Source organism: Monodon monoceros, unplaced genomic scaffold (genome assembly GCF_005190385.1).
Source record: "Monodon monoceros isolate NGI ecotype Baffin Bay Population unplaced genomic scaffold, NGI_Narwhal_1 Super_Scaffold_17, whole genome shotgun sequence".
Lineage (NCBI taxonomy): Eukaryota > Metazoa > Chordata > Mammalia > Artiodactyla > Monodontidae > Monodon > Monodon monoceros.
Window position 1 is genome coordinate 23,438,537 of NW_021703773.1, and position 12,235 is coordinate 23,450,771.

Genomic DNA, 12,235 nt, shown 5'->3' on the forward strand with positions numbered 1-12,235 from the left:
GTGGCTTTCTTTGGGTTCATCTTATATGGAACTCTCTGAGCTTCCTGGATCTGAATGTGTGTTTCTTTCTCCAGGTTAGGGAAGTTTTCAGCCATTATTTCTTCAAGTAAGTTTTCTGCCTCTTTCTCTCTTCTCCTCTGGGACCCCTGTAATGTGAATGTTGGTCTGCTTGATGTTGTCCCAGAATGCCTTAAGGTATCTTCATTCTTTTTCATTCTTTTTTCTTTTGGCTGCTCTGATTGGGTAAGTTCCACTCCCTGTCTTTGAGTCACTGGTATTTTCTTCTGCTTCATTTAGTCTGCTTTGAAACCCCTCTGTTGTATTTTTCAGTTCAGTTATTGTATTCTTCTGCTTTGTGACGTCTATTAGGTACTCTTATATTTTCTCTTTGTTGAAATTCTTATTTTGTTCATCATTTATCCTTCTCCAGAGCTCAGTGAGCATCTTCATGACCATTATTTTGAACCTTTATCAGGTAAATTACTTATTTCCATTTTATTAAGGTTTTTTTCCCTGAGGTTTTATCTCGTTCTTTGATTTGGAACATAGTCCTCTGTTTCTTCATTTTCCTTGACTCTCTGTGTTGGTTTCTGTGCATTAGATAAAACAGCCACCTCCTCCAGTCTTGAAGGAGTGGCCTGGTGTAGGAGATGAACCTTACTGTTCAACCCTGCCCCAGCTCTTGGTTGTCTCTCAAACCTCTGTGATTGTCCAATCAGCCTACTTTATTTTTAGTCTCTCTCAGTAGTTGAGGGTGTGCCAAGACCTGTCAGTGTCGCAAAGGGGAGTATATCAGTTGTTACCTAGATTCAAGCTGATTGGAAGTCAGACCCTGAGGCAGCAGCTTTTGAAGTACGCACATATACCTCTCAGGGGAAGACTGGGAGGTGGGCTTTTCTGTCGGTTTCCTCTGAGTTGAGCCCTGGGGTAGCCAGTTAAGAATGGTTTCCTTCTCTGCTATTGTCCTGTTGAACCCATGAACACAGCGCCACTGGCCACCAGAGCCAGGCTATCAAGGGTTGGGTTCTCTGGGCAGCAGCCATGACAGTCCGCGTACCAGATGTGTGCATTGTTCCTCACTCAGAGATGCTGATGACCCACAGTGGGGCAGGGAGAGAGTATGAATGTGGTGCCTGCCAGGCTCCTGTCTCTAGAGAGGGTTGCAGTCAGCCCCCAGATGAGTATTTCATTAGCACCCTGCCCCTCCGGCCATAGCTGAAGGTAAACTGACAGGCCTCTTTCACAGGGAAGCTGGTGCATTTTGGGCTGAGGTCTCTGTACTGTGTTCTGGAGGCAGCTGGTGGAGAGCTCTCACTGGATGTCTGGGGGCTTGTCTCTCAGGTGCAGGTCTTAAAAGTTGGGGTGCTGATGTGAGTTCACGTCCCTCACTCCTCAGAGAGAAGCTCCAGGCTGGGAGTTCCCTCCCGACTCTGGACAGCCCCTCGGGGCTGAGGTTTGTGGTGAGATGTGTCAGGGCCTCTCCTACCCACTTAAATGTGTTGTTTTCTTGTTCAGCTGAAGTGTAGGGGTGCTCTGCTGGTTTGGGGGTTTTCCCCAGAGAAAATTGTTCCATATGTAGCTGTCAATTCCGTGTGTCTGTGAGGAGGTGAGTTTGGGGTCCTCCTTTGTCAACATCTTGAACTGGACCAGAAGCAGTTTTCATGAGGCTTTATAATTTGTTTTAATATCAGGTAGGACTAGACTTCTCCCACTGCTGTTCTTGTTCTGAATTGTCTCCTAATTCTTCCTCGCTTTCTTCTTAAATGAACTTTGTATTTAACTAGCTCTAAGGGAAAAATCTGATATTTTTTTATTTGTTAAATTTATATTTTTAAAAAACTTGTTTCATTTCTTCCCAACAAAGAGTTGTACAAAGTAGCCTTTTACAATTTTTAAAATTTCCTGTCTGTGTTTGTAATTTTCTTCTTGTCATTAATTTTATATAGTGTACTTTCTCTGTTTTGTCTGATAAGATATCTAGTGGTTTATCTTGCTGGTTTGTTTTGTCCAGTGAACCAGCTTTGGGGCTTATTTTTCGGTTCTACTCTTTTACTATTTATTAATACCTGTTTTATCTTTTTTTTTAAATTTATTTGGCTGCGCTGGGTCTTAGTTGCAGCATACAGGATCTTTTAGTTACGGCACACAGGATCTTTTAGTTACGGCATGTGGGATCTAGTTCCCTGAGCAGAGATTGAACCCAGGCCCCCTGCACTGGGAGTGTGGAGCCTTAGACCCTGGACCACCAGGGAAGGCCCCACCTGTTTTTATCTTTAACAGTTCTGTCTTTTTGTTCACTTACTCTTTTTCTAGCTTTCAAGCTGTATGTTTATATTATTTACTTTTTTATCGATATATGTATTTAATGCTATAAAGCTTCCTGTCACACTTGTCTTTCTTGGGTCTGTACATGCTGATGTGTACTTCCCCATCCTTTTATATGTGTGCGTATTCGGTATGGTGTTTGTTTTGCTTTGTGAGCCAACCCCAAACACTTTTCCTTTAAAAGTGAGCCAACCCCCTTCACGCTTACTGCTCCGTTTGGCCTCAGTTCCCTGAAATTAATGTTTTGGATGTACAGTACACGTTTGCATCTGTATCTGTCTGTCTTTATTTATGTTCACCTCTCTCATGCACACAACAGAGAGTCTGGCCCCTTGTGGTTTATTTGCTTTTACTCTTTTGATATTTAGGAAGTTTTTTACCTCTTATTTTCACCTTTATGCTAATACCTTTGTGTGGTATCCTTGGTTTCTTCTTTTTGAACACTGACTGTTGGCTCCGTACAGTGTGTAATATTGCAGTTAGCTGCTGACCTGTCTCCCCTGCCCTCTCCTACCTTGTTAGTCATTGTTCTCTGCTATGTGTCTTATAGCCATCACTTGCTGTGTCTTTTCTGTCATCATGGACCCTTCGTGTACGTGTAGAAACATGTAATTCTACAAGTACATACATGTTACTTGTTTAACACCAGACTTCTTGCCTCTGCCTCTCTAGTCCTGGTGGCCTCCCGAGCTCATTCTGTAGTGGATTCTCCACTAATTTCCTGGTTGCCGTACTTCTCTGTTCATGCACATTCATAACGTTTGTTGCGACCTTTACCTTTAAGACTGGGTTTATCTAAATGATAAATCCTTGACTCACTTGAGTATGTTAACTATGTCACCTGAACCCATTCCATTCCTGGCCTGTGATTCCTCCTGCAGAACTGCTGTCAGGTCTTTGTGTCTTTCTCACGTTATGGACGTGCACTCTTAGAGTAAGCGGGAGTGTGACTGTCATGAGGTGCTCGGTGGGTCTGTCATTCAGGCAAGGCAGCAGGTTGGAGGCAAGCCATCAGAGCACGCCTGCGGGGCATCGGTGGAATGCAGAGGGTGGCTGCTATGCCCTCGTGCCTTCCCGGCTCTCTCTCATGGAGTCTGCAGCTGCTGTGCTTGGACTTCTTACGTGGCCCTTCTCCAAGAGGGCTCCCTCTGGAACCTCTGAAAGACGGTGTTCCCCTCGTCAAGTTGCATGGGGGTGTCCACTGCTTCTCCCGCTGGCAGAGCCGTGGGGCTGCCTGGGCCGCTGTCCACCTTGGTCTTCAGTATCCCATCCTGCCATCTGCCTGCTGCTCCCTTCATGCATCATGTCTGCATCAGATTCCTTAAGCATGTCACATGAGATGTTTAGGACAGAAGTGCTAATGCTAAAACCAGACAGGTTTTGCATTTTTTTTTAACTTAAAAAAATTGGACCTTTTTTTAATATCTTTTTTGCGAGAGAGGCTAATAATACACTGATGCAAAAGTGACTTTATATCAGGAAAACAAATGTGAACATTTGGCCAGCAGGAGAAAGTAATATAACCCTGACCCTTTGTCGGTAATGTGAGGATAAAAAGCTAAGTTTAATAGGTGACCGACATACAACTGAAAACAGTAACCTGGGACTGTTAGAGCAGAGACTGTGGCCCTGCTGGGAGAGAAGTTTCTTTCACTGAGAGAAACGCCCGTGGAAGTCAGCTTGGCAGTCAGTTACTGGTGACTGTGTCTGAGGGGTTCCTCTGTTTTGTTTTTTGGTAAAATGATCACATTTTGTTTGTCATGTTTACTTTGGTATGTTAAATATTTCATTTCGCTGCGTTTTTCTTCCCAGAGTCTCCTCTATTTGTATGGTAGAATTGATAGCCCATATGTGCTTTCAAGAGCAATACCAACTGAAGTAATTTAAGAAGATAGAGAATTGTATTAGTTTTCTAGGGTTGCCATACTGAAAACCCAGTGGTATAAGACAACAGAAATTTTTTCCTTGCAGTGTGGAGACCAGAAGTCCGAAATGCAGGTGTCAGCAGGGGTGGTCCCTTCTGGAGGCTTTTTGGGAGAATTTCTAGCTTCTGGGGTTGCCAGCAATGCTCGCTGTCCTTCAGCTCCAGTCTCTGCCTCTGCTGTCACTCGGCTGTTGTCCCTTGGCTGCTGTCACCCGCCATCCCCCCGTGTCTCTCCTGTGTGGCCTCTCCCCATATAAGATTTAGGCCCCATCTGGTTAATCCAGGATGATTTTGTCTTGAGATCCTTCATGTAATTATATCTGCGAAGACCCTCATATTCACAAGTTCCAGGGGTTAGGACTTAGACATATTTGAGGGGGCCACTATTTAACCCAAGGCAGTAATAAATATTTCTGGTTTAGTACAGTTTTTAAGATTCTGATTTCAAGCAATTGGGTGGGGATGGATGCTGCAGTTTCCCCTCCTATGCAAAATCCTAGAAATGATTTAAAAAAAGGTATATATTATCTTAAATACTGTAAATATACATTGTACTTGAGAGAAAATGGGGGGCGCAACTCTCAGTGTCTTGGTGCACCCGAAAGGGTAAGGAGTCTGTGAGACACGCTTGCATGGTCTGTAGCCGAAGGGCTTCCCGGTGGGGAGAGTGTGGGGTGGGGATAGTGTGGGATGGTATTGCCAAGGAGGTGGCTGCAGCAGGGGGCTCCTCCCAGGGACAGCCTCGGGGTATTTACTTGAGAAATGCAGTAGGAGCCACCAACAGAACTACCGACAGAACACGTGCTGGGCATCCCTCCCTCCCCCAGGCCGTGGAGGTATCTGACGCCAGCCCTGAGCAGTGACGTGGTCGGGGCAGCACCATAGGTGGCCGGGGTGCCCGCAGTTCCAGACCTGGGATACACACGGGCCAACAGCACAGCCCACCTATTCCCCATCTCTCCCTGAGGGCCAGGCAGGGGCACCCAGGCAGCAGTGCCTGCGCATCCCCCAGCCGGGGGTTAGTCCAGCAGGAGTCCCTGCCCTCTGGGCACCTTTAAGAGACATTGGATGCTGATGGGAACGCCCTGGAGAACTCATCCATGAAGAAACAGTAATTACACAGATCACAGCAGGACTAAGTATCATCCTGAGACACTTACACCTGAAATGATAGCCGGTCTGGGATTTATGTCAAAATAATTGAAGTGAGTCCCCTGCCAAGAAATGGGTGGAGAGAGAGATGAGGTTAGATGGGTCATGAGTTGATGATTTTTGAATGATGAATTGCCACCCAGAATGGAGGGGAGGGTAGTAATGAGGTTAATTCCTTGTCTCTTACAGGCAGCTCAAAACAGAGGTATGTGCCTGGGTTTTTTGTTTTGTTTTGGTTTGAATTATAAAATTAGCAACCAGAACAAGTGAAGATAGAAATAATGAAAATTTACCCAATTCTCAGGTGTGAGATTGGCAAGGGAGACTTTTCATTTTATACTTGTTTTTTTTTTATTAGCACAAATTACCTTTATAAATATTAAAATGTAAATCATTCACAAATGTTGGTAATTTTTCTTACTAATTACAAAACTTCTGTGACTTGTCTTACAACATTACAGTTACGAACTGCCGATTAACCATGTTCAAACCCGGAGGTTTACCCTCCCTTGTCTTATTTCCTAGAATTGGGTGGAAATGATTGGAAGGTGATAGCCCATCACAGAGTATTGTGCTGGCCCGAGAAAGGTCTGGGGTTGAAGCTTAAGACCATGTTATGTGACTCTTGAGAAAAATGTCACCAGTTGTCTAATGGGTCATCACTAGGGTGAGGATCCTAAGGTGGGAAAAGGTGAGGTCACCCTTGGACAGTGTTAAAAGCCGCAGGCTGACTTCAAGGCGTGAGTTAGGAGAAGAGAGTAACTTCTTTCCTCGGCCCTTGGTTATTTCTGTCAGGAGATTTTTTTTTTTTTTAATTGAAGTATAGTTGATTTACAATATTGTGTTAGCTTCAGGTGTACAGCAGAGTGACTCAGTTACACATATATCCGTACGTATCCTTTTTCTAATTATTTTCCACTATATGTTATTGCAAGATAGTGAATACAGCTCCCTATGCTATACAGTAGGTCCTTGCTGTTTACCTGCATGTCAGGAGATGTTTTTGATGGTTCTTCTCCATACGTATCCTTGTCTTGGTTGGACATGGACGTGGGGTGTGGGGAAGCCATGCACCTTTGGTGGGTTTATCAGAAAAACATTCCTGAGAGAGAGGGTGACGGGGTGCTGGTGGAGTGCCGAGCGGTGGGCGTGGAGGGCTGAGAGTGTCGCCTTCGTAAGTCAACACGGTTGAAATGTATAGATGTCTGTGCTTCCTTCCTGTACGTCTGTCCCCGGGCCTGTTGCCTCCCTTCAGACGGCCCAGCCCTCCCAGGGCAGAGTCAGGGCAGAGCACACATGGGTGCTTGCCCAGTGCCCCTCGCTTGCCTGGGCCTAGCCAGACACGGCTCCCTCTCCCAGGAGATACCGGGCAGCTCCCTCCTCTCCTGGTGCCTGGTTTCCTTTCTGTGATGCTGTTTCTGGAGAGCAGTGTACTTCTGCTTTCCCTTGATGCCTTTGTGATTGTAGTTGGAAAAGCTGTTCACATTTGAAATCTTCTACCTTCAGTGTTTGAATCAATGACAACAAACCAATGTGAGATACAGCCAGGATCAACCCACTTCTATGAATTTGTATTATTTAACGCCTGCCACTGAATGTTAAGTTGTTTGTTTTTTCTAAATGCACTTTTGCTTGTCTTCATGATTTACGACTATTGCCAGTGTTGTTTAAGTCTATTCTGATGGTGATAAATGGATTCATTTGGGAAGATCAGCTGTTTTGATTAAAAGTGAATACAGGTTAGTGGAAGGAGCTTGTGTACAATTTTCTTGTCAAAGAGTGGCGACGAGGCAGCCAGCAGGGTTACTCCGTCTGCTTTGAGTATCAGTCCCTGGCCCTCCGCTAGCCAGCTCATCTCCACAGAGCCCCTGCTTGCTGTCAGACTGAAAACAATCCAGCTGTGAGTGTGCTGAAAATAAAAATTGTGTGCATGTTCAGTTTTGAGGGGGTGGACTGCTTTTTGCATAGTCTTATTTATTTATTTTTTACTTCAAGGAAGAAATTTTTTAAAAAAAGAAAATGTGTTCAAGTTGTTTAGTTATTACCTTATGATTTTATTTTATCCAAAAGAAAAAAATGGGAAAGCTTTGAGTTAGATGTATTTAAGTGGAAAAAAGAAATGTTTCACTTCATCTGGCTTCAGTTAAGCACCTTAACAGGTAGCATTAGTTGGTTGATGCTTAGTAAGGAAATACAGTAGTAGTTCCAGTTAAGTCTTTGGAAGTATGGGGACAAAGAGAAATGTTGAGTTTACTCAGCACTGGGTCAGGGATATAGCAAATCATTAGTATTAGGTATCATGTTGTCACATTAACTTTTTTCCAGAGTATAAACTATAAAACTATAAGTTTTAAAGTCTGAAACTACCTTGGTCGAGCATTTCAAAATCCTTAGGCGATTCTAAAACTTGTGCATCACTTCCTGATACAGGATTCTGATAAGAACCAGGATAAATCTCAGGTTTCTCAAAACAAGCAAAAAACGTAGACATGGGGCTTCCCTGGTGGCGCAGTGGTTGAGAGTCCGCCTGCCGATGCAGGGGACACGGGTTCGTGCCCCGGTCTGGGAAGATCCCACATGCCGCGGAGCGGCTGGGCCCGTGGGCCATGGCCGCTGAGCCTGCACGTCTGGAGTCTGTGCTCCGCAACGGGAGAGGCCACAACAGTGAGAAGCCCGCGTACCGCAAAAAACAAACAAACAAACAACAACAACAAAAAAGTAGACATTAGCCTTGTAATTTCAAACCTGTGATTTGTTGCTTTGAAAATTAAGGATTGCTTTCAGAATTTAACATGATTTTTATTCTGGGCTCCTGAAGTGCAAACGAAATATTTCTTTTTTCTTTTTAACAAAAGAAAATCCAGATGAAGAAACCCCTGTAAAAATATTTTAATAAAATGTATCTTTATTTCAGTATCTTAAATAGTGAAGATGAAGAAATATTCAATAATGAAGAGCATGAATATGCATCCAAAAAAAGGAAAAAGGACCATTTTAGAAATGACAAAAATACTCAGTGTAAGAACATTTTCATTAATAATTTCATATTTACTTGTTGAATATGTTGATAAATTGAATGGCATTGACAGTGCTGTCTTATGACGTAAATGCTGATACAGTTATACACGTAGCAGCACTGTATCCACAGTTGCCCTCTGACTTAGTGGTCAGATATTTGCAGCTCAACCATTTAGTTGAGTAAGTCATTAGTAAGATTTGCTACAAGGAAACCAAAGACAGGAAAACCTACAAAACAGCCTCTGTGTCTGAATGTTGAATAGCAGTCCTGAATTCAGGTCCATTCACTCCCAAGCAGTAAGGCCGAACCTTAGGGACCTTGACGTTGGGCTTTGGTGCAGGAGACGCTGCTGGTTCGGAGCAGAAGGTAGACATGGTCAAAACTGGAGCCATGCAGGCGGGACGGGGATGGGGAGGCTCTGAAAGGACCCCTGTGCAGATGCCCAGACTTGAGTCCCTGAGACCCTGTTAGTGAATTCAGTCGTGCGCCCTCTGGAGGCCGCCGTGGACAATGTACTCGTGATCCTCAAAGCTCTGGGATGTGAGTTACTTGGAAAGTGTATTTAAATGGAACACCATACGGGGCCATGAAAGAGGAAGAGAACTTTTATTAGGGTGTATACCAAATGCACTTTTATAACCATTTGTATTTGGATATGACTGCAGTCACTTGGTGACACTTTTTTCTTCCAAGTTACCTAGACGTGGTACTGTCATAAATCATCTTTCACGTAAAGATGTTTCAGTACCTCTTAAACTGATATTAGGAAACGAAGCAATTCTGGTTGCATTTAGCCAAGTCAAAGCATCTCTTCTATATGATGTCAGATAATTTTGTTAGCATGTGCCACTGTTGAAGTTCCTTAAAATCTTCATTTTGTAATGATTCACCAGCTTTTAAAAAGAAGTTAATTTTTATTCTAGGTTTTTATCGTGAAAAATGGATCTATGTCCATAAAGAAAGCACAAGAGAAGTAAGTATTCTATTATAAATAAGAGTATGTTTTGTATTGTTACTGTTGAATATGTGATGTTACATTAAATTGTTTGTTTTGCAATATCACACCTGTGTCCACATTCTAAGAGGTGAAAGCATAAGAGGGTCTTGAGACAGTGTTTCGTGTGTGTGGTGTATGTCAATGCCCCGTACGAATCTGAATCAGCGGAGGGCTGTTTCAGAAGAAGTATGGACCCCCAGGTACTTTGATGTTTCCTTCCCTGCCCTCCCCAAAAGCTGTTCATAGTGAGCCTCTGGTACTAGTAGGGCTGTGTCTTGGCTCTCCTGTGTTTTGGGTTGGTGAGAACAGTTTGTAAACCCCTCATTTATTTTGTAGAGTAGTAGCTAAGGTGATGGTAGTTAAGCTGGAATCTGCAAAGAGCAGTTGAGCCCTGCCCGCCTTTCTTTTGCAAAAGGTCTGTTCACCTCAACTCTGCATGTTTCTTTTTTCTCTCGGCATCTGGAGAAGCTTGCTTCCATCTGTTGTCTGAGAAACTCTGCATTGGCCTTATTTTGCAACAATGGGGGAAAATACTCAGGGAGCGGTTGTTTAGCATGTATTATGTTAGCGTAAGTTAAGGGTGCCAGAAGTGTTAATAGTGGGTGTTCTGAAACCAGCCCAGCTTCCTAGAAGCTTAAGGATTAGATTCTGAGATAGAAAATTTATCCAACCTATTTGGCGATGGTTAACATTGTTAAATGGGTATGAAACCACTCTAACCCGTAACATACACTCCAGTACACCATTGGAAGGTGTTTGGCGAATCTGACCTAGTTTGAGCTTATGAAAGACTGTTAGACATTTGGACTTCCCTGGTGGTGCAGTGGTTAAGAATCCACCTGCCAACTCAGGGGACACGGGTTCTAGCCCTGGTCCGGGAAAATCCCACATGCTGCGGAGCAACTAAGCCCGTGCACTACAACTACTGAGCCTGTACTCTAGACCGCGAGCCACAACTACTGAGCCTGCATGCCACAACTACTGAAGCCTGTGCGCCTAGAGCCTGTGCTCTGCATCAAGAGAAGCCACCGCAATGAGAAGCCCTTGCACTGCAACAAAGAGTAGCCCCTGCTCGCCGCAACTAGAGAGAGCCCGCGCGCAGCAATGAAGACCCAATGCAGCCAAAAATAAATAAATAAAATAAATAAATTTATTTAAAAAAAAAGAAAGAAAGACTGTTAGACATTTCATTTGCTGGGTGTCACGACACTGATTACAGAACAGAGGTCCAGCTTCGGCTGCACACGCGGCAGCGGGGGAACTTGCGGTGAGTCTGCAGAGTGTTGCGTGGGTCCTGGGAACCGGCACAGGCAGGAGCCAGGACTTGGAGCTGGTCCCATCTCTCTCCGCATCACATCACGCCTTTGGTCTTCTCACCTGGGGCCCGCCAGGTGTTTGCTGCTTGTGTGCTTCAAACGTGTGATTTTATTTCCCCCCAAAGAAGAGGCTGTTGTGAGATGGGTGACTGCCTGGAAGGGACACCAGTGTTTGGAATTCTGTTCACTGAGAAAGAGAATAGTTCCCGGCTGTGATTGATTTCAGGTTGTGATCGATAACCAGTTAATCTTGGCTTCCTCCACAGCTCCCAGGAAAATATTTTGTACTTAGTGGATATTCAGTAAAAATACATAATGAATGTTTTAAATAAGTGTATCTTGTAGGCTTGTGCACACATTGAGAGTGTTGTTGGGATTTGGATGTAAAACCAAATCAGCCCTCACGGTGCGTCTCCTGTCAGAGACTAAGGATTTCCCCTCCAGCTCCCCCTCTGGCCCCTCTCCTGTCCTCTGTTTGAAATGTGAGGCGTGTTTGTCACCTCATGTTTTCTGTGATTATTCCCCACTTTATCTATACTCACAACTCTGCATTGAAGATCTCTTTATGTTCTAAGTATTCCAATACAGAAGATCGAGTTTAAAATGTCTTCTGAAACCTGGGGTAGAGATCTGTACAAACCAGTATGGAATATAGGGCATATCACTGCCCACGGTCACGTCCCATCACCTCTAGCCCTTTGCACCCACATGCTGGTATTCAGAACCCCACCCCACTCAGGTGCCTCTAGGCCTTGATCCTGAGCGGCTGGGCGTATGTCCAGGCCTGCAGGCACACAGGACTCCCCGCAGAGGAATCGAATTCCAACGTGTAGTTATAGCAGATGCTTCTTCATAGTGGCCAAGCATGATTTATGTATTTGTAGTTGCACAGCCTAGAATACATCCAGTTATTTTATGATTTTAGGCTTAATTTTGTCCCCCCCCAAATGCATGCCAACAAAGGAAATTGACAAATATTTAATCAATATTTATCCTTGTCATTAAGTGGTGTAGAAATGTCAATGCGTAGTGTCTTGATTATATAATGACTTAAATTTAGCATTGTTTTAATTTTACTCTATTTTCAGCTAAATATGGAATAGATCATAATAAAAACGAATATCCTTTGCCAAAATTAAAAAAGAAATTGCGCAGACTAATTCACGTTAACTGTTTGCTCGTTTTGACTCATGACTCATTTGACAGATTTTCACTTGTGTCTGTTTTTCCAGAGACACGGCTACTGCACTTTGGGAGAAGCTTTTAACCGCTTAGACTTCTTCAGTGCGGTCCAGGACGCCCGGAGGTTCACTTACGTGGCCAGAGTGAGTATTTTATTTCAGAGTCACTTGATGACACTTTGGGGCGCCTGCGTTTTGAGGATTTTCATGTGAAACATTTCAGATGCTTTTGACAGCTGCGCACAGTTGTGCTTGTTCGCTGGTAGAGAATCCCCCGGGGCCGGGCAGTCGGGCGAGGCTCCGGGCTGGCGCTGCGGCGTC

The 12,235-nt window shown here is 44.2% G+C and overlaps 1 protein-coding gene across 7 annotated transcripts in view; it reads left to right on the plus strand.

Moving 5' to 3' along the window:
• FBXO25 (F-box protein 25) overlaps positions 1–12,235 on the plus strand; it is a 50,908-nt gene that overhangs the window by 15,506 nt on the left and 23,167 nt on the right. For all 7 annotated transcript variants that reach the window (XM_029226581.1, XM_029226585.1, XM_029226583.1 and 4 more), the window contains exons 3-5: positions 8,316–8,419; positions 9,344–9,393; positions 11,966–12,058. In XM_029226581.1, the coding sequence (XP_029082414.1) occupies positions 8,316–8,419; positions 9,344–9,393; positions 11,966–12,058 (247 nt within the window). The remainder of the gene's footprint in view (positions 1–8,315; positions 8,420–9,343; positions 9,394–11,965; positions 12,059–12,235) is intronic.